We start from the raw sequence: 26851 nt of genomic DNA, 5'->3' as shown, positions 1-26851 counted from the left end.
GTCGTTGAATTTATTTGAGCACATCTGCAATGACAGTAGATTCCTCAACAGCACCATCATCCTCTTCTTTAACAAAATGGACCTGCTGGCAGAAAAAGTACAGACTGCAGATATCAAGAAGCATTTTCCTGAGTTCCAAGGTGATCCTCACAATACATTGAATCACAATATAGGACAATATAATCCTTTGGTGAAGTTGTGCAGCCCTATACATTAAAAATAAAATGAAAATTGCAACAATAAAAAAACTCTGAAAATACAGGTTGTAAACATTAAACGGACCATATGACTATACAACATATTGAACAGACTGTAAATTCTGCTTTATTAAATGGCCTTAAAAAAGTCTCAAACTGTAACATTATATTCTCAATAGCAATCTACTGTATTCTCCTCACTCTGCTGGGCTGCTGAAAGAATGTCCTGCATTAGCGATCGGGGCGAATTCACGACATGATCGCTACTCAACCTCAACATCCTCTGCATGTCATCTAGATCGAGCATGTGCAGTAGCATGGGTAGGCTAATGTCTTTGATGAGGTGTAGATCACTGTCGGTTCTCTCATCAGATACTGTAACTCCATTAGTCCCGTGCACAGATCCTTTGTTGAGGTATCTACTCTGCACCTCGTCCTCCCATCTGTTCCCATTTACATTTAAGACAAGAGTGAAATCAGTGTCTGCGCACTCAGATGTAAGTGTTCTGAGTTTGAGCAAGAGTGCGCAGGCTTTCTCACACACTGGTCTGTCGCAGTCAAACAAGCTGTTAAACAGCAAGTCAAACAGCCCAAATTCTTTCAGCTTGCTCAAGGCCTGTGTCAAGTGCGTGTTTTCAGAGGAACCCAAGTTCTGGACTGAATAGGGACAGGCAGTCAGTGTCTTCTCCATCAACACTTCTGCCAGATCCAGCGTGTGCATTTTCACTTCCCAGTCAAAATCGTTGCCTCCCAGTGACAGGACGGAGCTTAGGGACGGGTACACGGCTGATCCTTTCAGCCATGATGTGAAGGCTTTGACCACTGCTCTACGTGGGAATCCCTCTGTGTCCTGAGAAAGAATGGTCATCATCTGTTTCAAGGCCTCCTCCTAAAGTTCAACACGTGAAGAACATGAGATTAGACGAAAATTAAACAAGAATGTCAACATCACGATCCATTAAAATGAGCATCAATGAGTTACAATCAGAATTGAGGTCAGAATGGCGATTCTCAAAATTGAACAGAATTCCCAAAATACAATTTTTAAAAACATTTGAGTTGAACACGTGTTTGGTTTTTGTGGTCCGAACGACTGCTTCTCAGCTCGTGGGACACAACCAAGCCTGCAGTCTCCCTCTCATTTACTGAAGCTTTCGCGCCTCGATCGCCCCCCGGTGACCGGTCCCGGTATAGCTGGCCCCCCGTGTTTTCTAATGGACACGAGACGAACTAAACAATAAAATTACACTTCAAATATTTTTCCCCCAAAGTTAGTTTATGTCATTGAAGGCAGTTATCATCACGATGATTTCATTTCAAGTGTTCGTTTTTAAAATAAGTTTAGTTTTACTTAGTTACCTGACGCTTTAAAAACGGGGGGTGTGACGTCATGATTGACAGCTGAGACTGACGTCTTCTCTGAGTGAAGTTGTCACTGAGGCACTAATGGACTTTTTTCGGAGCAGATTGGTGCTTTAGCTTTAATTTCTACATTTCCATAACTGTTTATTTCACACCAACATAATTAATTGTTCTGCATCTGCGAGAGTGTGGGCGGGCTTTTGATATCGCAGCTGTACTTCCTGCTCTACTTCCTGCGCTCTACTGCGCAACTCCGGTCCCGAAATCGCTACTGCGCAGACTCGGTCCCAAGATGTCAGCGCCGTGCAAGGCCGCCTAAAAGCTTCAAATATGGCAAGCGGAAACGGATGATGTCGAGTCGTCCATATTTTTTTTACGGTCTATGGATACAACAGTCAGTATTGAGATATTGCTTGGTGAACAGTTCACTTCTTATCAGTTGTTTATCTTGTTAAATTGTCAGCACCATTTTTTTTGATGGAAATGTACTTTATTTATATATATTATATTCTATATTCTATTTTATATATATATATATATATATATATATATATATATATATATATATATATATATATATACACACACACATTTTTTTCATTTATTATTATTGTTTATTTTTAATTTAATTAATCAATATATATATATATATATATATATATATATATATATATATATATATATATACATACATACATACATACATACATACATACATACATACATACATACATACATATATACATACATACATACATACATACATACATACATACATACATATATATATATATATATATATATATATATATATATATATATATATATATATATATATATATATATAAAACAATGAGTGAACCGGTGTTCACTCATTGTCCAGCTTCACAGACATTATTGACTATGACTGTATTATCTGAAACACTCATATTCTTTCGAGATTTCTCCTCTTCAAAAACAATTACTGCATTCATTGTTAATATTTTGCAGTGTTATTTTCCATTTATTTTCCTTAAAACTACTGTATATGACAAAGAACACATTTCTCATACTGTTCATATATTATGTATTGTATTTTTCACACTCTGCCTGCAATCCTCTGATTTAGTTCCTGTCTCTTTAAAGCCTGCCTCTCCAAAAAGCACAGTCTGATCTAATTGGTCAGCTGGCTCAGTCTGTTGTGATTGTTTTTTGCCCTTGTAACAGTTTCCTTAATAGTGACATGGACAGTTGCAAAAGTTAATAATTGTCTCACTAGCAGGTTGCTGTTGCTCACAAGCACCATGTGATGGAAAGAAGAGGTAACTGCCTCTCCAACAGCAGCCACAGCGCTAGCTCTTACATAGCCTTCTGTATCAGCTAGTGAAGAGAGGAGAATAGAGACCATACCGCTGGTGTGGAGAGCTTCAATGAAACCACTGTTACCTGGGGCAAAAAAGAGACAAAAAGTACAATCACATTGAAAATGATCACTAATCTACTCTGCAGAGCAATAGGATGAAATAGTAAAAACATAATGACAAATGCTTGTGGTACCGTTGAGGGCAACAATCAGCTGGGTGATGAACTCTAGTGTGGAATCTCTCACTTCCCATCGCAAATCACACATCCGTTTCTTCAATACAGGAAAGAGGTCTGCAGAATACATATGCTCACTTCATCACGATATACTGTGAGAATATTCACAATTGCTCACCATGGTGGCATTTTGGCACTGTCAATCTAATTTTGAAATGCGCATTCTGTTGCCAAATCTTCCAAAAACAATAGTATCATTTTTCTATCTATACTTTCTTTCTTCTGTGGAACACAAAATAAGATTTTGGAGAATTTTTTTGACGATTTTGAAGAATGTTGGTTGCCAAATTGTTTCAGTTCCCATTGACTTCAATTATATTATATAAGTCATACAAGTTCGGTACAACATGAGGGTGAGTAAATGATGACAGAATTTTAATTTTTTGTTGGACTATCCCTCTAAATTATAAAAATCTCAGTATTGCATTAAGAAAAAGACACTGGAGTGCTCCTCACCATGGCTGATGAAATGCAGGAGATCAGGGAAAAGCGAACACGCATCAATCCACCTCACAGTGGCTTGATATGTTTTCTTCAAGACCTTGGAAATCACAGGAAGCTTCAAGTAAATCATGAGTTTCAACCACAGATGTGCTTTGAAGGCAAACATCTTAGTAATATTAGCAAGATATAAGGAAGTCTGCATACTTACTGTGGCATGGGAATCTGGACTCTGTAGATAGTCCAAGAGGACACCAAATATGTCCTTCCTTGTGTCCTTATTTTCTACATTTAGAAAGATTAATCAGATATTAGAGCCAATACCAATCACTTTCAAGGTCAATGATGGTCAGTAAGCTCCGGACTACGGACTCACTTTTTTTTTTTTTTTTTTACTAATAACAAATACGGATTCATAATTAATAGACCAGGTCAATTTAAAAGGATAGTTCTGCTAGCATATAGCATCTGTCATGTAACTATAAAACACATACATTGCTCTCCACCAAGCTGTATTGTGTCATCAGGTTGTTTCATGTATCTACTCAACATATTTCATGTACACTGCTGTCCAAAACTTTGGGGTCAGTAAGGTTTTTATATACAAATACTTTATCTAGAAATTAATACTTTTATTCAGCAAGGATTTATTCAATTGATCAAATGTAACTGTAAAGAGATTTACAATGTTTAAATATTTCAAATAAATGCTCTCTTAAAATCATGAAATGTACTGTGTAAAAAAAATATTAACCAGTACAACGGTCATCAAATCAGCATATTATAATGATTTCTGAAGGATCATGTGACACTGAAGACTGGAGTGATGATGCTAAAAATTCATCAGTCATCACAGGAATACATTTCATTTTAAATATTATTACAGTTTAAAATAATGGTTCTCTATTACTGTTTTTACAGTATTTTTTCTTAAATAAATGCAGCCTTGGTAAGCATAAGAGACTTTGTAAAAAATGCCATTAAAAGAGTAGTGTATTTATACACAAATATTATGTATATTGATAATGCTATCTTTTGTAATTAATTATACTCACCCCTGTTATATCAATAACAACTTAAGGTGAAACTATCTTAAGTCTTTACCTTCATACACACTGAGAGCACCTAATGTATCCAGGCCACACCTCTGAACCTTGCAGCAGCCAATCAGATGAGTGGAGGTATTAATATGTAAAGAGGAGGGGCGATGCCCAGAGCAAATTCTCAGAAGCAACACCACAGAGCTGGTAACCGAATGAATGGAAACGCCTTCAAACTGGTATTTCTAACAAAAGAAAGGGACATATTTAATTGTGGAACAAATTTAAAACAATGCAGGAAACAAATCAGGTTCTGTCAGGATCACTATCGTCAAAGTGACAAATAGCATATAGTTTGGATTGGCGGTATGGTTCTGTTTTAGGCAAAAACTCATTTTATATAACCTCAATAGCAGCTGATAGCACTGAAGCTTATTCCTATAGGAATAAGATGCCTATTGCAACGCATTATATATATGTGTGTGTGTGTGTGTGTGTGTGTGTGTGTGTGTGTGTGTGTGTGTGTGTGTGTGTGTGTGTGTGTGTGTGTGTGTATGGTGTAATAGGCATACTATTCCTATAGGTAGATGTGATCAGTTGACAGTCAGATGATGGGATGCTTGACTAACGTGACCTGCCAGAACTAACACTACGCTGGATTTCTGTGTGCGCCGGCCCAAAGTCTTTAGTGAATCAAATGTCTACTTACTGTGTTTGCCAGCTCTTCTAGACTTGATAAACTTTGCATGAGGAAGGAAATACATGAGACTTTCTGAGATAGCTGTTCCTTCAGGACTAAACTCATCTTTTCTGCTGGAGATATGAAGACTTCCGTAAGTACAAGTGCATGGTTATTATACATTTACACATATACACATTTATATAAATAAATTAGCGCAATTCTATAAATGTGTGATACCAGTGTCTTGAGACTGTGCTGACACACACTGCAGGGGGAACAAGACGATATCAATGGCCTTGCTCTTTAAAACCTCAGGACTAAAGTATAAAGAGAGAGAGAGAAATAAAGCGAAATAACAATGCATGACTCACTGCTATTTCAAATGTGTATATGTTGCATAGGGGTGGACGTGATCTAAAATCGTTGAATTTTAGATCACTTTAATAATGCTTATTTTTGCTGGAAATGAAAGCTGGCTTTCTGTGAGCTCTCAGAAAACCACCTGTCAGAAGTTAACAAAGTGCGAGTAAAATCTAAATCAAAACTTTCAAGATGACGCAGAACTGCAAAGCCACCTGAGCGTTACCACGATAGAGATGACAATCTTACATTTTTACCGGTTTATCTTGTCGACCAGTATATCGCCCACCCCTAATGCTGCATCTACATGTGAAGTCTTTGGTAGTCACCATTTCTCCAGTTTTATGATTAGTGCAGCACACTGAAAACTCTCCTTTTTGTTTCCAGAACCCAACATGGCTTCCAATAATTCCTCCACTTTATACTCTGATTGTCCGAGCAGAGGCGTCCTGTAACAGACGATAAACAATTCTCTGCATCCTTGCATTACACTGCATACATATTTTAGGGAAGACAATAAAACAGTATGTACTCTCCATAATGAGCAATTAAACTATTATATAATATAATAATATTTACATTATTTTTGCTTATTTATTAAAAAATGCTTTTAAATTATATAAAATATAATTTATAAAATATGTAAGAGATAATATTATTTCATTATTGTGGAATAAACCTAAAAGCAAAGCAGAATTAAAGAATTGTATTAGCATTTAACATTGAACATGAAAAAATATTTCCACTCAAATTAATAGATACATGAAATGTAAGAAATGTCCTATTCAGCTCACCTCACAGCAGCTTGAAGAACAGTCATCAGAGGCTGAGTCAATGATTCAGACCCCCTGTTGATCAAGACTTTCAGAGGTACTAGCACATCTTTCCATAGTGTGCTTCTGATAGGCTCTCCACACTGAGAGGGAACCGATGACAGGAGCCGTAAGCCCTGGAGGACCCGAGGAAGGTCATCTGAGCTCAACGCCTCAACCACGCCTTTCAAAATCTCTGAGGAGACTGAGACCCATTCAGGGCTTAAAGATGATTCAGTTGATCCCACAGCATCACAGCCATTGGTCATGTTTGATGATGTGAGGAAGTTTAGGATGTGTACTAAAAGCTGATTAGCCAAACAGGCAACAAACAGACTCCCGTCGTTCTGCAGCTGGAGAATTGCTTCGATTAGTCCTGTGGATAGAACAGAAAACAGACTTAAGACTTGAAAAGTTTTGTAACAATGTAAAAGTCTTTAATGACACTTTAGATCAATGTACTGCATCCTTGCTGAATATTCATTTCTTATTACTATTTTAAATCTTACAGGCACGTACACAACGTGTTCAAAATTGTTGCGATTATAATGTGATTATATATAATCTATAAATAACATATAAAATAAAAAATATGTTTATAGCCTGGTAAAAAAAAAAGTGTATAATGTGATGATAATTTAAGCACATGCTTCACATTATTTCAACTTAAATTCAAAATAACACAATTTCATGCATAACTGTTCAATTCAGCTCAAAATATCTTACATTGGCTGTCCGACCTCTTGTGGAAAAAAACAATATAACATAATATTTCATGACTCTTGCCACTAGATGGCCTTATAGCACCACTGGGTCCTAAAGTCAGTACACGTCAGTATCCCTTTTTAGCATACTGAAGCATTTTTATTTTGAGCATTTTATGTTTTTCTATGTGTACTGAAGCATTCCCCACATTCCATTCATTTCTAAGGGGGTAAAATTAACCCGTGAGGGAAGGATTTGTTACTTTTTTAAATTTCAACCACAAAACTCCTTTAATCCAATAATGTTTTTTTGTGTATTAGTGGTGCAAGTGGGACACAAGTCATAGGGCGTTCGACCACTCCAATGAACACTCAATTATTTATGCTTTTTGAAAATGAGTTTTGGGTCCTGAGGGATGGATGAGTTAAAGCATATATTATGTTGCATTTCCTATAATACATTTACTGACCCATAACTCTCTTATTATTGTCCATTTTATGCACATTTGGCACTTTCAGAATAATTTTGGATGATAGGTGATGACGATCCTCACCGTTTCCATGGATGAAATCTAGAGCTTGCCGGTGTTTCAGCATATTCAACAACCCCTGCAGCCAGCCACTGCGAACTGAGGCATCCTCCCAAAGATCGCACGCACACCAGGCTTCACGCTCAAACACACACACCAAAAGACCTCCCTCCTAATTTCCAAAAACAGAGAACACAAAAACATGATGAATGTAACTGTGACTGGAAAATGCAGCAAACTTCAAAGAATATCATAGTACTTTTAGCTGTTAGTGCTAGCACAGTGGTTCTCAACAAAGGAGCGTCTGCAAAATTCCAAGGAGGTAGAATTTTAATTAAATAAAATTACTTGAAATGATTTAAATAGAATAAAATACAACCATTAAAACATAATAACCACATCATTAAAAATACAGTTGTTCAGAGGGAATGAATGAAGAACCAGGAGCATTTTTAGATGGGAGGTGTGATATCTAGACCAGGAAAAGTCATGCCCATTAATACAATACTAAAATGTCATGGGCATTTTTTAATGAATATACATGTCAAGCTTTAAAATATTTCATTGGGTAGAAATTGCTATTTGTGAGTTAAAAAATTAGTAAAAGTTAAAAAAAAAAACTGCAATCCCATGTAAATTAATTGGTGTAAAAGGATACACTTCTAGAATTATGGTATTTAATTATTTTATTTATAATTATTCTATTGAGTTATTTTAATATATTGCCACTAGATTCTGTATTTTTTTTTTTTTTTTTTTGAAAACAAGCATCATCAAGGTGGCCTTCAAATATTGTCTAAAACATTGGGGGGTCTTGGATTCAGAAATGTTAAGAACCACTGTACTGTGAGCAAGTAATCCATCACTGATATTGTAACAATATAGTGGAAACTGTCTCACCTCAAGCAAGTGGAAATCCTGCTTGGTGCCAGCCAAAAGTCCAGTGAGTTTGAGGGCGAAAGACAGGATAGCAGGATCTGTAGTTTTAGATGTACAGACACTGGAAATGAACTCCTTTAGGCACGGCTGCTGCTGCAAAAGCACCTGTTCATTACCTGAGGAAACACAGTAATTACTATCATACAGTATATGCAAATAGTGTTCATTTCTGTTATTTATATATATATATATATATATATATATATATATATATATATATATATATATATATATATATATATATATATATATTTTAAAACAGCTTTCAGTAATGCTAAATAGTCAAATTAACACACAAAATAAAGTTGAATGAATTGACAGCTTTCATTAAAACAGAGAGCTGATATTGAAAGAGACATCACTACACACTATAAAGCACTATATTAAAAGCACAGCTAAATGTGACATTTATTATAAATGCTTTGTGAACACTGCTTCAAGTACACTTACATTAAAAGTGAATAATATTTTAAGCCTATTAAATGTAAATAATAATAATAAATAAATAATGGATTTCAATTATACTGTAATGTTAATGGCTACTACAATTACTCATTTCATCCCCAGAAATTGAAAGAAAAAATAATTCAGTAGCAGTATTGGTATTGATGATACTGACCTTCATTTATAGTAGCCTACTTAGTAAAAAACATGCCATTAAACAAATATGTAAAATATACCATCATCTATATTGTTTTTATATTAATTTGAGAGTCAATATGAAAATATGTATTAAAATATATAACGATATTACAAATGTTAGGTGATTTTTTTTATTGACAGCACTAATATGTATATGTATTTATGTAAGTCGATAGATAGATAGATAGATAGATAGATAGATAGATAGATAGATAGATAGATAGATAGATAGATAGATAGATAGATAGATAGATAGATAGATAGATAGATAGATAGATAGATAGATAGATAGATAGATAGATAGATAGATAGATAATACATACATACATACTTTGGCTGTGCAGATCTTTGAACCAATCCAGCAGCTTCTCTAACGAGGTGTCATCAGGTGGAGACTGTTTCGGGTCGGCCAGTACCAGACAGACCGCCGGTAGCAAAGACAAACAGTCACTGTCCATTATATGAAAATCCCTGCAAGTGGCAACAGAAAATATACATTAGATACCATCACAATTATAGAGAAATTTTTCAAGACATTCAAAAGTAAGAAGAAACCCATATATACTCATAACGTATCAAAAACCTTTTCATTCACATTTAAAGCAGCTTGGTGTCAAAAGTTTGCTGCGCTTACTTTCGCTCCGTACGGCGTGCGGGAAAGGACAAAAAGTAAAAGGAGCAGAGTGTTGACGCTTCCTGTTAGGTATGCGCAAATAATGCGCACTTTAATGTTCTTCAATGACGGAACCGCCACTCACACACACGCATGGTTACAGCGGACGCTTTTAGAGTTCCTAAACTGCGCAAATAGGAGGCAGTCAGCATCAATATTATCTGACGCATTTCTACTAGTTGTCTAACTTAAAGCAAACGTACTGCATTCAAATTCAACGATTCCTGCTCATCAAATGCAGTATACTTTAAATATGGCGGCTGAATCTGAATTTGATGAAGAAGAGGAGCCTTTGTTCAGCGATCCGGAGGATTTTGTGGAAGACACCGATGATGAAGGTGAAGAGGCTGCAATGAAATCCGCTATGCGCGCGACCTCGACATGAGACAGTCACCATGCACATCGGCTCAAATTGGGATTTTAAAAATATTTTTCCTGCGCAATAATATTTTGACATTTTGCATTGCAGCTTTTTTCTATGCCCATAGAATAATAAGACCATCTGCTGATTTGACAGCAATCAGACAAACGTGATTTACTGTTAGTATCAAAGTTGAAAACCGTTGTAAAATTAAAAAGAGAGAAATTAATACTTTTATTCTTTAAACAAGTTCATAATTGACAGTGAAGAATTGTATAAGGTTACAAAAGATTTCTATTTAGTAAATGCTTTAATCAATTGGTAGAAAATTACTATAATATTTTATTAGTTAACACTAGTTAATTTTCAACATTTATTAATACATTATTAAAATCAAAAGTTCTATTTGCTAACATTAATGCACTGAACTAACATGAACAACCAATAAAGAACTGTGTTTTTATTTACTAACATTAACAAATATGAATAAATACTGCAACAAATGTATTGCACATTGTTAGTTCATGTTATTTAGTTAATATTAATGTTAACTAGTGAGACTTTATTGTAGAGGGTTCGTAATAAATGCAAATAAATGCTGTACATTCCATTTTTTATTCATCAAAGAACCCTAAAAATATTAAGAAGCACAACTTTTCAACATTGATAATGAGAAATGTTTTGAGCAGCAAATCTGCATATTAAAATGATTTCTGAAGGATCATGTGACACTAAAGACTGGAGGAGTGATGCTGAAAATTCAGCTTTACCATCACAGGAATATATTACATTTTAAAATATAAACAAATTTGTATAATATGCAGATTTGCTGCTCAAAACATGAGAATTATTGAGAATGAAATTATTTGTAATAATATTTCACAATATTTCTTAAAATATTTACTGCATTTTTGATTAAATAATGCAGCCATTTACATGAGAGACTTCTTTCATCAGAAAAAAAATCTAAACTTTTGACAGGTACATGTGTATTAATGCAATTAAATTTTTTTGTTTATTAATATGATACTAAAATGCTCTAAATTAACTGGTTATATTTCATTCAAAACTATAAAACATAAAACTAATTAATCAACTTGAGTTTACACTAAATCTACAGAACAGGTCAAATATACCTTACCTCACTTAAAGTGTACACTTTTGAAGAGATTATATTACATTTTATTGTGATTGTATAATAGTAACTATAATATTTTGATGTTATTGAAGGGAAAACCTGAGAAGCTTTTATGACTTCTGTGTACAACAGCTGGCTGATTTTTTCTCTACATTCTGTACCTGATCTATATAAAACATTACATTTTTCAATTCAGGGATTAGTTCACCTAAATAAGAAAATTCTGTCATCTCTTTCTCACCCGTATGTTGTTCCAAACCTGTATGTGTTTCTTTCTTCTGTTAAACACAAAATGAGATTTTATGTTTATAATCAATAGCTACTGTCGACTGTTTGGTTACCAGCTTCATTTGTGTTCAACAGGAGACAGAGACTCATACAGGTTTGAAACAAGTTGAGGGTGAGTGTAAGTGTTGACAAAATTATATTTTTTGGTTGAACTTTAAATATCATAATGCACATGTACAGTAACAGTTTCCAGCCAATTTGTACTTGTAAGTTATCTGTGTCGTATTATACAGAATTGTTGGAGGACGTTTTAACGGAGAGACCTTTGGAGGCTGATGGGATTGATTCGGTGGTCGTGGTGGACAATGTTCCACAGGTGGGCCCTGAACGTCAGGAGAAACTGAAAAATGTCATCCATAAAATCTTCTCCAAGTTTGGAAAAATCACTAACGACTTTTACCCTGAAGCGGCTGGGACCACCAAAGGGTGAGATGCTGACTTAAGGATTATACATTTAACCATTCATTTATCAATTTTAATCAATTCTTATTTTGAAGAACCATTCTTAAATCCCAAGAATCAATCTGTTACTGAATAAACAAACCTTTGTATAACGCCTCCCATCCAATAAATCGTAATAAGCTTTGTGCTGTTACTTTTGATATGACAAAGTGTCAGCTTTCAAAATCTGTAAATTTTATTAAGAAATTCAAACAATGAATATAGTTTTTTTTGCGCTCTTTAATGTGGCACGACAGATCGCTGTAGGCCTCAGTTGAAGTGCATGTGAATGGAACCTCTTTACTACTAGTTGCAGCACGCAATAAACATGAATGAACATCAGAAGGTATGTTGAAAGATATAGGACAACTTACAGAAATGCATATCATGATCATGTCATTGCATATCAACCACATAATGGCGTCAGTAAAACAGCTTGTTCACAATGTCAAGTAGTTAGATTTATGTATCCAAAAACTCATTAGTCAGCAAACGTTTTGCTAAATATATGCATATATATTGCATATTCATTATATTTGTTTTACTTAACCTATTCTTCAATATTTATGTTTAAATAAATAAATATGTTCGAATAAATAAGTCATGTTTTTATGACAGCCACCAGTTAAATGTTTATATATTTAAAAAAAACAAGTATAAACATTGTGTGTGTGTGTGTGTGTGTGTGTGTGTGTGTGTGTGTGTGTGTGTGTGTGTGTGTGTGTGTGTGTGTGTGTGTGTGTGTGTGTGTGTTTTATTATTATTATTACAACGTGTTATTATAATTAAAAAAATGCACACAAGGAAGTTTTTTTTAAATTATAATAACACGTTGTAATAATAATAATAAAACACACACACACACACACACACACAATATATTTAGCAAAACGTTTGCTGACTATGAGTTTTTGGATATATAAATCTAACTACTAAATCCAAATCAAATTTTATTGAATTGAATCGAATTGTGCAATGTCCAATTGCAATGAAGCTGATTCTTTACAGAACACGATCTAGTGACAATTGTGGAAAAAATTGCTGTTACCTGTTCTCAGGTATGTCTTTCTGGAGTTTGCGTCCCCTAACCAGGCTCTGGAAGCAGTTAAGAATGCAGATGGTTACAAGCTGGACAAACAACACACATTCAGAGTAAATCTGTTCACCGATTTTGATAAGTAAGTTTTTGAAAGGGTTTATATGTTTAGAAGTAGAACACAACTGGTTATAACTGGTTTATGACTATTTCTGAACTGCAAAAAAAAAAAAACGTTCAGTTACTATACAAAATATTGAGGTTCAGTGCTTATGGGCCATTTATCTGTGTGTTTCAGGTACATGAACATCAGTGACCAGTGGGAAACCCCTGAAAAACAGCCATTTAAAGACTTTGTACGTAGTTCTGCATATGTTATTAGGGAAAAAAGTTAAGCTTGGTGTTAATTATTTATTTGTGCCTGCTGTGTCTGTTTACTTAAAAATTTGGTTTTAAAAAAACACTGAATGAGACATTCAAAGATTACTGCAATAGTAACCTAGCCAGTGACATCTTGGGATTACATAATTTTCTGTCACTTTTTACAGGGAAACATGAGGCACTGGCTTGAGGATGCCGACTGTCGGGATCAGTACAGTGTAATCTATGAATCGGGAGAAAGAACTGCCATATTTTCCAATGACCCGAAGGAGCCGATGCTGGATGAAGAGAGAGCTGTGAGCATGTTTCTTTTTAAACCGATTAGCTCAGTTTTATTTAAGTATTAATTATATACTATTAAGTAAATAAATATACGATTTACTTTTAATTTTAATTTGTAGTAATTTTTGTTTATATTTCTATTTAGCTTTAATGTATTTTACAGTATTTTATCTTTTTTTATTTTAATGCATTTAGTTAACAATAACAACATTGATTTTCTTTAAATTTGTAAGTGTTCAAAACCCAGTAGGAAACAATCTTGAAAGTCAAGAGTTTTTTTGATAGAACAAAGATTTGGTATATAGAATAAAGAATACAGATATAGTTATAAAAATAGTTACAAATATAAATGAATAGCCGTCCACACCACAACTATAACAATAAAAGCACAGAGGAACGTTATTGTTAGAATAATTTTCAGAAGTATTTTTTCCAGCTGATGAATGATAGAAACAAATAGCTTGAGCATTTAAAGGATGAGTTCACCCCAAAATTGTATATATCCCATGATTTACTCACCCTTAAGCCATTCTAGGTGTATATGACATTCTTTTTTCAGATGAATGCAATCTTATTTATATTAAAAAATGTCCTAGCTCTTCTATACTGCCATTTATAATGGCAGTGAATGTCTGATCTGTTTTGAAGTTCATAAAACAGTCCATATATCCATTCCATCATAAAAGATATTCACACTGCTCCGGGGGGTTAATAAAGGCCTTCTGAAGCAAAGCCATGCACTTGTGTGAGAAATATATCCATATTTAAAACTTTATAAACTAAAATAACTATCTTAAGACAGACGGCTGTACCCATCGATTTACAGAGAAAGAGTAACCCCTGACCTGACGCATGACGTATTGATGAATGCAGAAGTGCGGAGGATAGAGCACAACAAAACACCGGTCATGAGAATTTTTAAAGAGTTGACTTGAGTTTGTTGCCCAGTCCTAAAAATATTTTTCTCACACAAACCCATCGCTTCTCCTCGTTTCAGAAGGACTCTATTAACCCCTCGGAGTCGTGTGGATATCTTTTATTATGGCTAGATACACTTGTATGGACTTCATTAAAGAAACAGCCATTCACTGCCATTATAAAGCTTGGAAGTTTGACAGATCTGGGGTTTGTTTCCCAAAACCATCGTTCCAACTAACGTTCGCAAACAGCATTGTAAACTTGTGTGGTTGCAACGACAGCTCTCAAACCGTGGTTAGAAGCATAGTTTCTTGTTTGCATGACGTGGACTTTTTGCATGACGTGGATCTTTATCTTGAGCAAAATAAGCAAGCTGACATTCAGAAAAACCTATATCTTTTATTTTGAATACATGCAAATGTCATTTATGTCTTTTAAGTTTTTCAAGAGATTTAAAGCACCTTTTTTGAAGAGTGCGCATGTGCGGATATGCTCTAGTATGTAAGAACGAGCCTATTTGAATCTGGAAAAATAAATAAAAAGAATTAGTCCTCAGATGCCATGTCCATCATTTACAGCCAAAAATTCTAGCATGAATTCGATCTCAAAATAATTAATTAAAGAACTGTATGTAAGAAATGTATTTCAATTAATCATAAAATGGCCCTGATATGTCACTAGACATTAAGAAATCATGTTAATTTCAAATACTTATATCACTGACAACAGTAGTCCGGCCAGGATATTGTCATTTAAAAGTTGTTGTTGCAGAACTTCAGCTGATGTTGATGTTGACATGTTGTGTTTTGGCCTGAAGCTCCACCCTCCACCTATCGACCAATCACAAAGTCAGTAGTGTTTCAGCATCCGGGTTGCCGGCTCTGCTCTAGTAACCACAGCTGCAGATACAAACATTCCTGCTGGATCCTGCAGCCTGTCTGACAACCTCGAGTCAGGGGGAGAGGGAGAGGGGAAAGGGGATACACCGCTCTACAGTCATTTGACAGTGATTGCAGTACCGGTTTTGGCCACAATCTTACATATACTTCCTTTAAAAGCAGTTAAAACCACTTTCGGGACATTAAACGTGGTTGAACGACCGATTTGTGACAATAGGCTTTTGGGAAACAGTCGTGCCTAGCTAGTTGATTTCTTCAATGATGCAACGTACTATGGTAGTTCAGCAGTGAGTTACGTCGTTGTATGGGAAACGCACCCCTGACAGGTTCACTCACCACATCCCCCGAGCACACACCATCCCCTGAGTTCTAATCACGCACACCTGCACCTCATCTTCCTTCTCATCAAGATGGCTACAAAAGCACACACCTCACCTCACTCCAGTGTCTGGTCTCGTTTAGGCTTTACTTTGTGGACTCTTTCGTAGACTCGCCATGTGTGTTAGCCGCCATCAACATCCACAATCTCCTGGTCCTATAAGGCAAGGATCATCTTTACTATCTTCATAATCAGCACAGTTAAAGTATCTTCAACCTGCTTACTTATCATCCACGGTTCTTCAACTTCTGTTATTGTCAATAAACTTCATGCATTCCAATATCCTGTGTTCTGAGTACTTCTGTAACAGAAAGAGACAGGACATTTTTTTTTATATAACTCCGATTGTATTCGTCTGAGAAAAGAATGTCATATACACCTAGGATGGCTTGAGGGTGAGTAAATCATGGGCTAGACACTAGAGTTTTTCGTCACGGTTATTAAACTTCCACAGTGATTCATCTACAGTATTTTTTACAAACCTGTTGATCAATAGTCTGTTATGAAGTAATGGCATCTACATTACATGTTGTCATGTCATTCTACACAACAATTGCGATCTAACAGTAGGCTACTTTTTTCTTTCTACAGCGCTGGACAGAGACTTATGTCCGCTGGTCACCCAAAGGGACGTACCTGGCCACTTTTCACCAACGAGGAATTGCATTGTGGGGTGGAGAGAAATTCAAGCAGATACAAAGATTCAGCCACCAGGGTGTGTCTCTCATTGACTTCTCCCCGTGCGAGAGGTAAACATCAGTGTGAATGCGAGAGTAGCTGTTACAGAGTTACAGATGTGAATAACACACAAAAATATCTGTCAGGTACGTGGTGACGTTCAGCCCACTGATGGACACTAAAGAGGACCCTCAAGCCATCATCATCTGGGACATCCTGACCGGACATAAGAAACGAGGCTTCCATTGTGAGAGTTCGGCACACTGGCCTATTTTTAAGTGAGTGAATTAATTACACTTTGTTTGTCTGTGATCATGTACTTTTATTAAAAAATAAGAACTTCTAAAATGCTTCTCTCACAGGTGGAGTCAGGATGGAAAATTCTTTGCCAGAATGACACAAGATACTCTCAGCATCTATGAAACCCCAGTAAGATAAGCTTTTATTTTCAATTAATATATAGTTCCTGTACTTAATTTGTTTTTAATATTACCTTGTTCATTTCTTCCAGTCAATGGGTCTGCTAGATAAGAAGAGTTTGAAAATAAGTGGAATAAAGTAAGTAAACCTATTCAGGGTTATAGAAAGTAAATAAAGGCATAAATCAGCCCAGTGTTGTTTTAGTATCATTAAGATACTTAAGATGTGTGTGTGTATATATATATATATATATATATATATATATATATATATATATATATATATATATATATATATATATATATATATATATACACACACATACATAGTACAGGCCAAAAGTTTTTGTTTTTGAAAGAAGTTTCTTCTGCTCATTAAGCCTGCATTTATTTAAAGGGGCACTATGCAACTTTCCATCCACTTGAGGTCGCCTATTCTAAACAAATGTGTAGTTTGATGACGCCAAGTGTGAGCACAGTATCTTGGGACATGTGGTCTTCACCTCACAGCCGGTGGAAAATAGGACTCGGGCAGAAATCACGTTCATGCATGCGGTTATTAACGTTACTGTAGTGTAAAGCAGAGCAGGACAGATTGTTGTGGAGCTGAGCACGGCCGCTGTTACACAAACACACGGCTCGCGAGCACCGGGACTTTTATTATGACGGGACACAGTCGCCGGGCGCGCGCACTTCCGCTTTTTCCGGTCATGATTATAAGGTACAGCAGCTCTGTTTATCATATTAGATACATTTAAGTGTGTTTAAAATGATGTTATGACGTTACTCTGTGCGTTCGCTAGGCGCTGCTGTGGCTTGTTCACACTGCTAAGAGAAAAGCGCTTCTGCAGAATAAAACCGAGGGTAACGCAGGTATGGCGCGATTGACAGGCCACTCACTCAAACGCTATGCTGAAACGTCCCGGTCCTTAGTTAAAATAGCAATTTTCTCACCATTTACAAATAGTTGGAAACATCTGGGATATTGTAAGAACTCAACTGAACAAAATATATAACACCGACCCAGTGGTTTTTGGATATTTTACTGCAAAAATACTACATAGTGCACCTTTAATCAAAAATACATTTTTTTTTTTAAATATTGTGATATATTTTTACAATTTATTTGGTTAAAATATTTGGTTTTCAATTTATTATATTTTAAATTATCATATATTTCTGTGATGCAAAGCTGAATTTTCAGGATCGTTACTCCAGTCTTCAGTGTCACATGATCCTTCAGAAATCATTCTAATATTCTGATTTATTATGAGTGTTGGAAAGGCAGAGTTCTGCTGCCTAATATATTTGATGAATAAAAGGTTCAAAATAACTGCATTTATTCAAAATAAAAACATTTTCAAATAATATAAATCTCCTTTACTATCAATCAGTTTAACACATCCTTGCTGAATAAAATTGTTGATTTATTTCAATTAAAAAATTTTTTTTTTTTTTTTTTTAAAAGACTGACCCCAAATTACTGACCAGTAGTGTATATTGTTGTTACAAAATATTTCTATTTTTAAAACATTTTCTTCTTTTTTTTATTTGTATTTTTTGTTTACTTTTTATTCATCAAAGTATTATAAAAAAGTATCACAGGTTATGAAAAAATATTAAGCAGCAGACCTGTTTCCAACTTTGAAAAGGAATCATCATATTAGAATGATTTCTGAAGGATCATGTCACACTGAAGACTGGAGGAATGATACTGAAAATTCAGCTGTGTATCACATAAATAAATTATAATTTAAAGTATAATAAATTATTTAAAATTGTAATAATATATCACAATATTTAAAAAAAAATCTGTATTTTTGATCAAATAAATGCAGGCTTGATGAGCTTTTTTTTTTTTTTAAATGTCTACATAGTTTTTATTTCTTTTTATTTCCGTTTTAGTTATTTTAGTAAATCAAGTTAAACTAAATGAAAATAAATGTTTGGTTATGTTTAAATATAATTAAAAAAATAATAATATAATAATAATAATAATATAAAATGTACATAAAAAATAATATATTATTATAAATGCTTATTTTATTTCAATTAATGTTTATGTTATTTTAAACGACAGAAATGCGTTTTATAGTTGTAATTACCTTTAATCAGCCTGATTCAAAAAATAAAATTCTGTCATTATTTCACACACAGAATAACATGAGGTTGAACATTATTCCTTTAGATAATTTCTACAGTATTAGAGCAACATTTGAATTATTAAAAATGATCTTTGAGCGTTTCCAGAAAGTCAGGTGATTATGAAATAGAGCCCTGAAGTTTTTTTCCTGTCCGATAGAGATTTCTCCTGGTCACCGGGAGACAATATCATTGCCTTTTGGGTCCCTGAAGAGAAGGACATTCCAGCCAGGGTAACGCTCATGCAGTTCCCATCCCGTTTAGAGATTCGGGTGCGGAATCTTTTCAACGTGGTGGACTGCAAGCTACACTGGCAACGGCAAGGTGACTACTTGTGTGTGAAGGTGGATCGAACGCCCAGAGGAACACAGGTGAAAGAAAGTCTTCTAATCATTTCATAATAGCTCTTTTATCACCTGTTTTTATACATCCACAATTTGTTTTCTGCTCTTTATTAGGGTGTCGTTACAAACTTTGAGATTTTCCGCATGAGAGAGAAACAGGTTCCTGTTGATGTGGTGGAGATGAAAGGTAACCAAGGTCTTCAATGCTCCTAAAAGTCTTAGAGCATTTAATCAAATATAATCACAAAATATGTGACCCTGGATGACCCATGACCCAGTCATGCGTGTACATTTTTAAAAATCTGGAATATGAGGGTACAAAAAATATTGAGAAAATTGCTTTTAAAGTTATCCAAATTAAGTCTTAATTACTTAATAATAATACATTTATATTTACAGTAGGAAATGTATAAAATATCTTCATGAAACATGATCTTTACTTAAAGGGATAGTTCACCCAAAAAGGAAAATGTGATGTTTATCTGCTTACCCCCAGGGCATCAAAGATGTAGGTGTGTTTGTTTCTTCAGTAGGACACAAATGAAGATTTTTAACAACCGTTGCTTGTATAATGCAATGTGGTTTATTTAGAATTAGACCCCATTGACATGCATTATATACGAGCAATGGCATTACCAGTATACTAGCATTACCATAAATGGCATAAAAGAAAATGTATAATTTTGACCCATACAATGTATTGTTGGCTATTGCCACAAATATACCCGTGCAAACTATGACCAAGGTGTTTTGTGGTCCAAGGTCACATTAGTTTTCATCTGAGGGGGACTAAATGGAACATCTGATCTTTATTAGAGAGCATCATTGCATTTGCCTGGGAGCCCAATGGCAGCAAGTTTGCAGTACTACATGGAGAATCACCCAGAATAAACGCATCATTTTACCACGTCAAAAGCAACGGCAAGATTGAGCTCATCAGTAAGTGCCAATTTTAATGTCACTCATGAAATAAAGACTGATCTATGTTAGTATATCTAATACTATGTAAATATATGTCATTAATTTAGTACTCGCAGGGATTTTTTTTTTTTTGGTGTGACTATTCTGTGGTTTTCCAGAGATGTTTGATAAGCAGCAGGCCAACAGTATCTTTTGGAGTCCTCAGGGTCAGTTCATGGTACTGGCAGGACTGCGGAGGTAAATTTATATATATCTATATATTTATACGTTTTAAATTAAATTAGATACAGTACAAAATGTGGGGGTTGGTAAGATTTTTTTTATTGTTTTTCTAAAGTCTCATGCTCACCAAGGCTGTATTTATTTGGTAGAAAATATTAGTAAAAACAATATTGTAAAATATTATTACATTTTTAAATAATTATTTACTATTTTAATATATTTATAAATGTAATTAATTTCTGTGATGGCAACCTTTTTTTTTTTTTTAGGATTCTGTGATGAGAATAATGTAATATTTATTTACATATTTACAACTTTCGATCAACTTAATGCGTTCAGTGATCCGTTTCTTTAAAAACCAAAATTAAATCCTACTGACTCCCCACTTTTGAATGATAGTGATCTGTGTTCATGGACAAATCTTTTTCTTAAAAATCTTAATTGCTCAGCTCTTACATGTGATATTTCTGTTGATTTTTTTCCTGTACAGTATGAACGGTGCACTTACATTTGTGGACACGTCAGATTGTACCATTATGTATATGGCGGAGCATTACATGGCCTCTGATGTGGAATGGGACCCTACAGGCAGATATGTGGTCACTTCTGTTTCCTGGTGGAGCCACAAAGTAATCTGACATTCACTTCCTTAAAGTGCCCATATGATGTTATATTAATGTTTGATGTTTTCTATAACAGGTTTACATGCATCAAAATGAGAAAAAATATTATTTTATTTTTTTACATTGCACATTACCACATTTTTCAATGATTGTCAAACGACTTTTCTGATGATTCAGTCGCACTAAGAGTTGGTCCAAATAAACCATAAAGTTCAAAAGTCAAAAAGTTTATACTGGTGTTGTATCGTGGTAATTTTAACCACTGACTCTACACATCCTCATCCTTTAGAAGTGTTTACAAAGAGGATTTGTTTTTGCAGAGTAGAAAACAGCGTCTTCTTGACATGTACACAACACCAGTTACAGTGTTTGAGGGCAGGTCGAAGTAATATTGTTTGCTGGCAACTAATGAGACCAAAGACCATAACAAATGTGTTACGCAGTGATGTGTGGGATTCCAATTATTGTTGACTCAGAGTCGTTCATTCTTTCTTTTGAGAGACACTTTTTTTTATTGTGCACATTTGCCTTCACAACTTTGAAGATTGTTTACATTATACGTTGCATGAAAGTTAATATTCGAAAAGGCATAATAGGGGCACTTTAAGTTACTATGTGTTTATCCTTAATAGGCTTTTCTTTTTTTTTACTCTGCATACTTTTATTCACTGCATACAGGTGGACAATGCATACTGGCTTTGGACATTCCAGGGACGCCTTCTGCAAAAGAACAACAAAGACAGATTCTGCCAGTTGTTATGGAGACCACGCCCTCCTTCTTTACTCAGTCAAGAGCAAATAAAGGTCACTGTCTTTTCCACTGTTTACATTTGTAACATCTACACACCGATTTAAATGTGAAAGTTATAAGAGCTTTACCCTGAAAAATGTAACCATGGTGTCTGGGGTTTTCTTCATTTTTAACAGGCCATTAAAAAGGACCTCAAGAAGTATTCAAAAATCTTTGAGCAAAAGGATAGATTGAGCCAGTCCAAAGCTTCCAAGGTAAGTCTCTTTCTTTCTTTCTTTCTTTCTTTCTTTCTTTCTTTCTTTCTTTCTTTCTTTCTTTCTTTCTTTCTTTCTTTCTTTCTTTCTTTCTTTCTTTCTTTCTTTCTCTCTTTCTCTCTTTCTTTCTTTAAAAAAACTAACAAAAACAAAAATATAAATATGTTTAATTGGTTTTGATTATTCCTTGATTAATTTAGCTGTTTATTAACATCTGTGTAATTTAAAAAAATGTATGCATATGTTTATACATTGTTTCTGCAATCTTCTTGATGCAGGAGTTAGTGGACAAACGTCGTCTGATGATGGAGGAATATAGGCAGTACAAAGACAGTGCCATTCAGCTTTACAACCAGCAGAGAGAGCTGCGCCTTCAGCTCAGAGGAGGTGAGAAACAACTCTGTCTTCCCTTTGTTCTTTCTCTCTAGTGTTTTTATTGTCTATTGACATTTCCATCATGTCTGAACACCTCTTTCTTCTCTCTATATATAGCTATTGTCTTTGTCCATAATAAACACTTGTTCTGTATTGAAAATCCTTTACCTAATTTGGTGTTCCCTGTCAAAAACGACCAGCCTTTTAAATTTATTTGAATTCTCTCATTATGCTGTTATCACATAGCCTAGAAATCTAGACGCACCCTCGCGGAAGCAAATCTAATCTGCCCACGAGTGTCTTCTAGCAAACTCTCAATACCCTTCTGAGCTGTAAACGCCAAACTCTTGTCGGGCCAATCACATTGTGTATAGAGTCGGTAGGCGGGGCCATAATGACGACGGCCGAGTTGCATTTGCGTGCTTCTAGTAAACACAGAAACTGGCGAACGGCGGCGGTCTTTCTAATCAGCTTTGACCACAACTCAGGAAGACTTGGAGTTAAGCTTTTCTCTGAGAAAAGAACAAAGAACGGCACTGAAGTCATTCTTAAAAAGTGAAGATGTGTTCGGAGTTTAGCCGACCGGATACGGTGAATGTTTAATCTATCAACGAGCCCTGCTTCACCTTTATTTCTCTGGTTGGTGTAGCGCTATCCTATCGCGTGCAGAGGGAGTTTGAAAGACAACCGTTTATCCCGTTTAACCGTTTATTGGGGACACTAAAAATATGATCAAAGTTATTCAACTTATTATACAAATAAAATGTATGAATTAGGTCTTATTTAATTCTATAAACTATAATACTGATCTGCCAAAATTGTCGCTATATGATAAATTAAAATAAGCTGATAACATCACTGTTTTCTCCAGAAAGACTGTACAGCCAAATCTAATTTTGTTGCAATATTATCCTGTTTGACACAATCGTGATTGTAAAAGCGCTATATAAATAAAGTTGATTGATCCCGCCCCTCGGATTGAGCCCTGTACTATGGTGAGTTTCCAGACCAAACATCTTGATGTGGGTCTGGCTTGTCAGGCTAGTTATCACATAGACTGTAAAAAAATATGGACGTTGTGTCCGTGATGTCACCCATAGGATTCTGAAGAGCAAAGTAGGGTCGAGCTGGTCGTTGCCATTTTGGCAGCGCGTCATCGCACATCACTCCCGGATAACTGACAATGGGTAAAGAGGCGGGACGTGGCTGGAGCTGAGGAGATGACTAACAGACAGCAGACAAACGGCAATCCACCTGTCACTCAAGTGGCCACACCCTTAATTATACAGACATTTAAGGCTTTATATAATTTAAACAAATGAGTTATAAAAAAAAAATGCACCCCTCTCACAGTTGTCAGGAAGGCCAAAATTTTCTGTATAGACCAAAACCACAATTTGTACCAGCTGTAAACATTATTATTATTTTATTTTTTGCTATATTATTATTTTATTTTTTGCTATAAAGTTGGGCATTTTAACATGGAGTTTAATGAGATTCGGCTCCCTTCTGGAGCCTGTCTCTAGCGGCCAGTCAATAAATAGCAGTTTAAGTTACTTCCGTATTGATTTTAAGAGAAACTGGGAGCATCTTGTGTTATCACCAAATATTTGATTTAATAATTTTTAAGCTATTTTTAGAACTGATTGATTGTAGGCTCATCGGAGCAATGTAGGCAATGTTTTTTTAACTGGGAAAGAGAGGGGGGGGGAAAGCACAAAAACAAATTTAAAAATGTTTTAAATGTGTCGGGCTGTGTCGGGCTGAAACTAGCACAAAAAACACTTGCGTCTATGATAGGGACATGTATCATGATACATGCCTGCTGAAGCCAAGCATTCAATTTGAATATATCCTGTTCACTTTATGACTTATAATAGTCTTGAAAATCCATAAAATATTTGTTACAGAATGCTGAACATTTACAATTTATTATTAATTCAGTCTATATAGAGGTCTATGTTTGGATGAATAGCTGCCCTTACAGATGAGCCGCAGATATTTTGCAACTAAATAAATAATTCAAGTTAGAAGTTCATGAGTTGCACTGAATTATCATCTCTCAGGTGTGGACACAGATGAACTGGACAGTAATGTGGAGGACTGGGAAGAAGAAACCATTGAGTTCTTCATCAATGAAGAGATCATTCCTCTCGGAGAACTGGAGTAGACCTACATGGAAAGCACACGTTTCCAGCTGTGAGATAAAATATTTACCCCCATAGGTCACCGCCTCAAGTTCTTTGTATGAGAGACAGAAGTATGTTGACATGCACAGTTATAATGCAGCGGGGTTTAGCATAGTCGAGCAAAAAGTTCACACAAGTAAGCAAATTAAACACATAAAGTCGCCATGAAACACGAGTTGCGATTGTATTTTCTCTCCTATTTTGATGTATATCCAAAGCTTATCTAACAAGAAAAATTATTGGGAGGGACTTGATTTGATGGTTGTGGTTTGCTATTGCTGTGATGTCATATAAGTGACAAGTTGTCCCGCCCTCACATCAAACATGTGATCAGAGAAGAGATGTTGCTGCAAGAGGGAGGGGAAGTGGGCAGAACTGTGGACAAATGCTGCTGGGAAACAGGCCGGGGTCTGATCAACTCCGGCCGGGTCGTCTGGGCAAGGGTGTCTGATGTTGAGACACCCGAAATACCCAATGAGCCCAAGACACATCACTGATGATGTATCTTTTAGCACAAAGGCACATGAATAAAATGAAATTATGTGCACGGGTAAATAATTTATAATATATACTGCATGCAATATTACATTCAATTTTGATTTCATTGTGACTTTAAGGAATGAAATACACATTATGCATCACTTCTTTGTTTTGGAGCCAGCTGAGGCCAACTGTAGTCTCTTAACACTTATACATACTGGGTGAAGCCGAGCTAGCTCTGTTGACTTCGCAAAAACTGACTGGCACGACTTCATTCGACTAAAGCTACAGGACATTTAAAAATGATGAACTGTTCTTTTAGTCTGACTTAATTCGAAAGTTTGAAATGCATTTAAACACTCTTACTGATTTACATATTCCTGCTGAGAATGGATGTTTCATTTTGGTAAGTAAGAGCTCATATACCTCAATTCCCCTTCATACAATTTTCTTTTAGCATTCATTGAAAGGAGTAAAGGGCAGCGATTTATCATTTGCTTTTTTTCTTCTGAAAGAACGAGATACTTCTCAAAGTCCAATGGTACTATTTTGTGGGTTATCACTTCTCAAAAAATATTTCTGATACTGGAGAGGAATTTCTTTTGTTCTTTGGTCTTCTCTCTCTCTCTCTCTCTCTCTCTCTCTCTCTCTCTCTCTCTCTCTCTCTCTCTCTATATATATATATATATATATATATTGCATATATATATATATATATATATATATATGGAACTTTTTTTCTTATTATTAATTTAAATTTGTATTTTACTTGAATTTTCTATAAACTGATATTGTTTTAAAGCTTCCATAAAAACATACAAGATTGTGTTTTTATTCCTCTATAATAAATGTAAACGACTAAAAGTTTCTCCGGTGGTTTGATATTTTAAAACTATAATTTACTGCATTGACGTTGTGGTTGTTTTGCACAAAAACAGTCTAGTTTGCCTAGTCTCGCGTAGACTGGCAAAGGTCTGTGCGTGTGACTTCTGAGGGAGGCTGAGACTATAAGGCCCAACTAAGGGCTATTATTTGAAATGTGATAAGATAACAGTGAACATGTAATGATATAAACATAAAATCTTCTTTATATCTTGAAATGTGACATTTCTAAAATGGAAACCAAGGACATTTACTAGTTCAAGTGATAAAAATTGCTCTGAAATCTCACATGTAATTTATCTATCTCATTTACACAGGGACAATGCTCCTTCTACAAATAATAATAATAATAATTAAACAATAATATATATATATATATATATATATATATATATATATATATATAAATAAATCTTTAACACTAACCCTTATATTTATCATTTTTTTCTATTTTATCATTTTTATCAAAGACATTTTTTTTCTTTGCA

General features: G+C 35.0%; 2 protein-coding genes across 9 annotated transcripts; one reads left to right on the top strand and one right to left on the bottom strand.

Moving 5' to 3' along the window:
• On the bottom strand, positions 1-10036 carry brat1 (BRCA1-associated ATM activator 1). Of its 3 annotated transcripts, none has more exons than XM_067442033.1 (14): positions 9922-10036; positions 9619-9758; positions 8607-8761; positions 7731-7878; positions 6455-6848; positions 5990-6109; positions 5538-5617; positions 5328-5431; positions 4683-4863; positions 3790-3863; positions 3594-3678; positions 3096-3194; positions 2815-2984; positions 1-1086 (listed from the first exon to the last, which is right to left on the bottom strand). In XM_067442033.1, the coding sequence occupies exons 2-14, from the start codon at positions 9743-9745 to the stop codon at positions 370-372; spliced, it is 2454 nt and encodes an 817-aa protein (XP_067298134.1). In that variant the 5' UTR covers positions 9746-9758; positions 9922-10036; the 3' UTR covers positions 1-369. The 3 variants fall into 3 exon arrangements, with proteins under 3 accessions (XP_067298134.1, XP_067298132.1, XP_067298133.1); XM_067442031.1 differs by having other exon boundaries at positions 9871-9984; XM_067442032.1 differs by having other exon boundaries at positions 9883-9933.
• Positions 10031-26137, top strand: LOC137073480 (eukaryotic translation initiation factor 3 subunit B-like). 6 transcript variants are annotated; one of them, XM_067442034.1, is made up of 18 exons: positions 10032-10298; positions 11981-12173; positions 13247-13366; positions 13523-13580; positions 13773-13901; positions 16675-16832; positions 16908-17039; positions 17124-17190; positions 17273-17319; positions 19483-19693; positions 19781-19853; positions 20483-20605; positions 20746-20824; positions 21300-21438; positions 22111-22236; positions 22360-22437; positions 22716-22824; positions 24879-26137. In XM_067442034.1, the coding sequence occupies exons 1-18, from the start codon at positions 10196-10198 to the stop codon at positions 24980-24982; spliced, it is 2049 nt and encodes a 682-aa protein (XP_067298135.1). In that variant the 5' UTR covers positions 10032-10195; the 3' UTR covers positions 24983-26137. The 6 variants fall into 6 exon arrangements, with proteins under 6 accessions (XP_067298138.1, XP_067298135.1, XP_067298139.1 ...); XM_067442038.1 differs by having other exon boundaries at positions 10146-10298; positions 13247-13340; XM_067442039.1 differs by lacking the exon at positions 10032-10298 and adding an exon at positions 12446-12534 and having other exon boundaries at positions 12040-12173.
• Positions 26138-26851: the final 714 nt, after the last annotated feature.

Source organism: Pseudorasbora parva, chromosome 4 (genome assembly GCF_024679245.1).
Source record: "Pseudorasbora parva isolate DD20220531a chromosome 4, ASM2467924v1, whole genome shotgun sequence".
In the NCBI taxonomy this organism is placed as follows: Eukaryota; Metazoa; Chordata; class Actinopteri; order Cypriniformes; family Gobionidae; genus Pseudorasbora; species Pseudorasbora parva.
This window is presented reverse-complemented; position numbering and strand designations above follow the sequence as displayed.

Excerpts from the sequence above, each read along its gene's own strand:
- brat1 (XM_067442031.1), bottom strand. Across the intron at positions 6,849-7,730 it reads AGATTTCATCCATGGAAACG|GACTAATCGAAGCAATTCTC; the intron begins GTGAGGATCGTC and ends TTCTATCCACAG. Across the intron at positions 4,864-5,327 it reads TAGAAGAGCTGGCAAACACA|AAATACCAGTTTGAAGGCGT; the intron begins GTAAGTAGACAT and ends TTCTTTTGTTAG.
- LOC137073480 (XM_067442034.1), top strand. The coding sequence starts at position 10,196 with ATGCAGTATACTTTAAATATGGCGGCTGAATCTGAATTTGATGAAGAA. Across the intron at positions 16,833-16,907 it reads GACTTCTCCCCGTGCGAGAG|GTACGTGGTGACGTTCAGCC; the intron begins GTAAACATCAGT and ends AATATCTGTCAG. Across the intron at positions 17,320-19,482 it reads TTGAAAATAAGTGGAATAAA|AGATTTCTCCTGGTCACCGG; the intron begins GTAAGTAAACCT and ends CCTGTCCGATAG.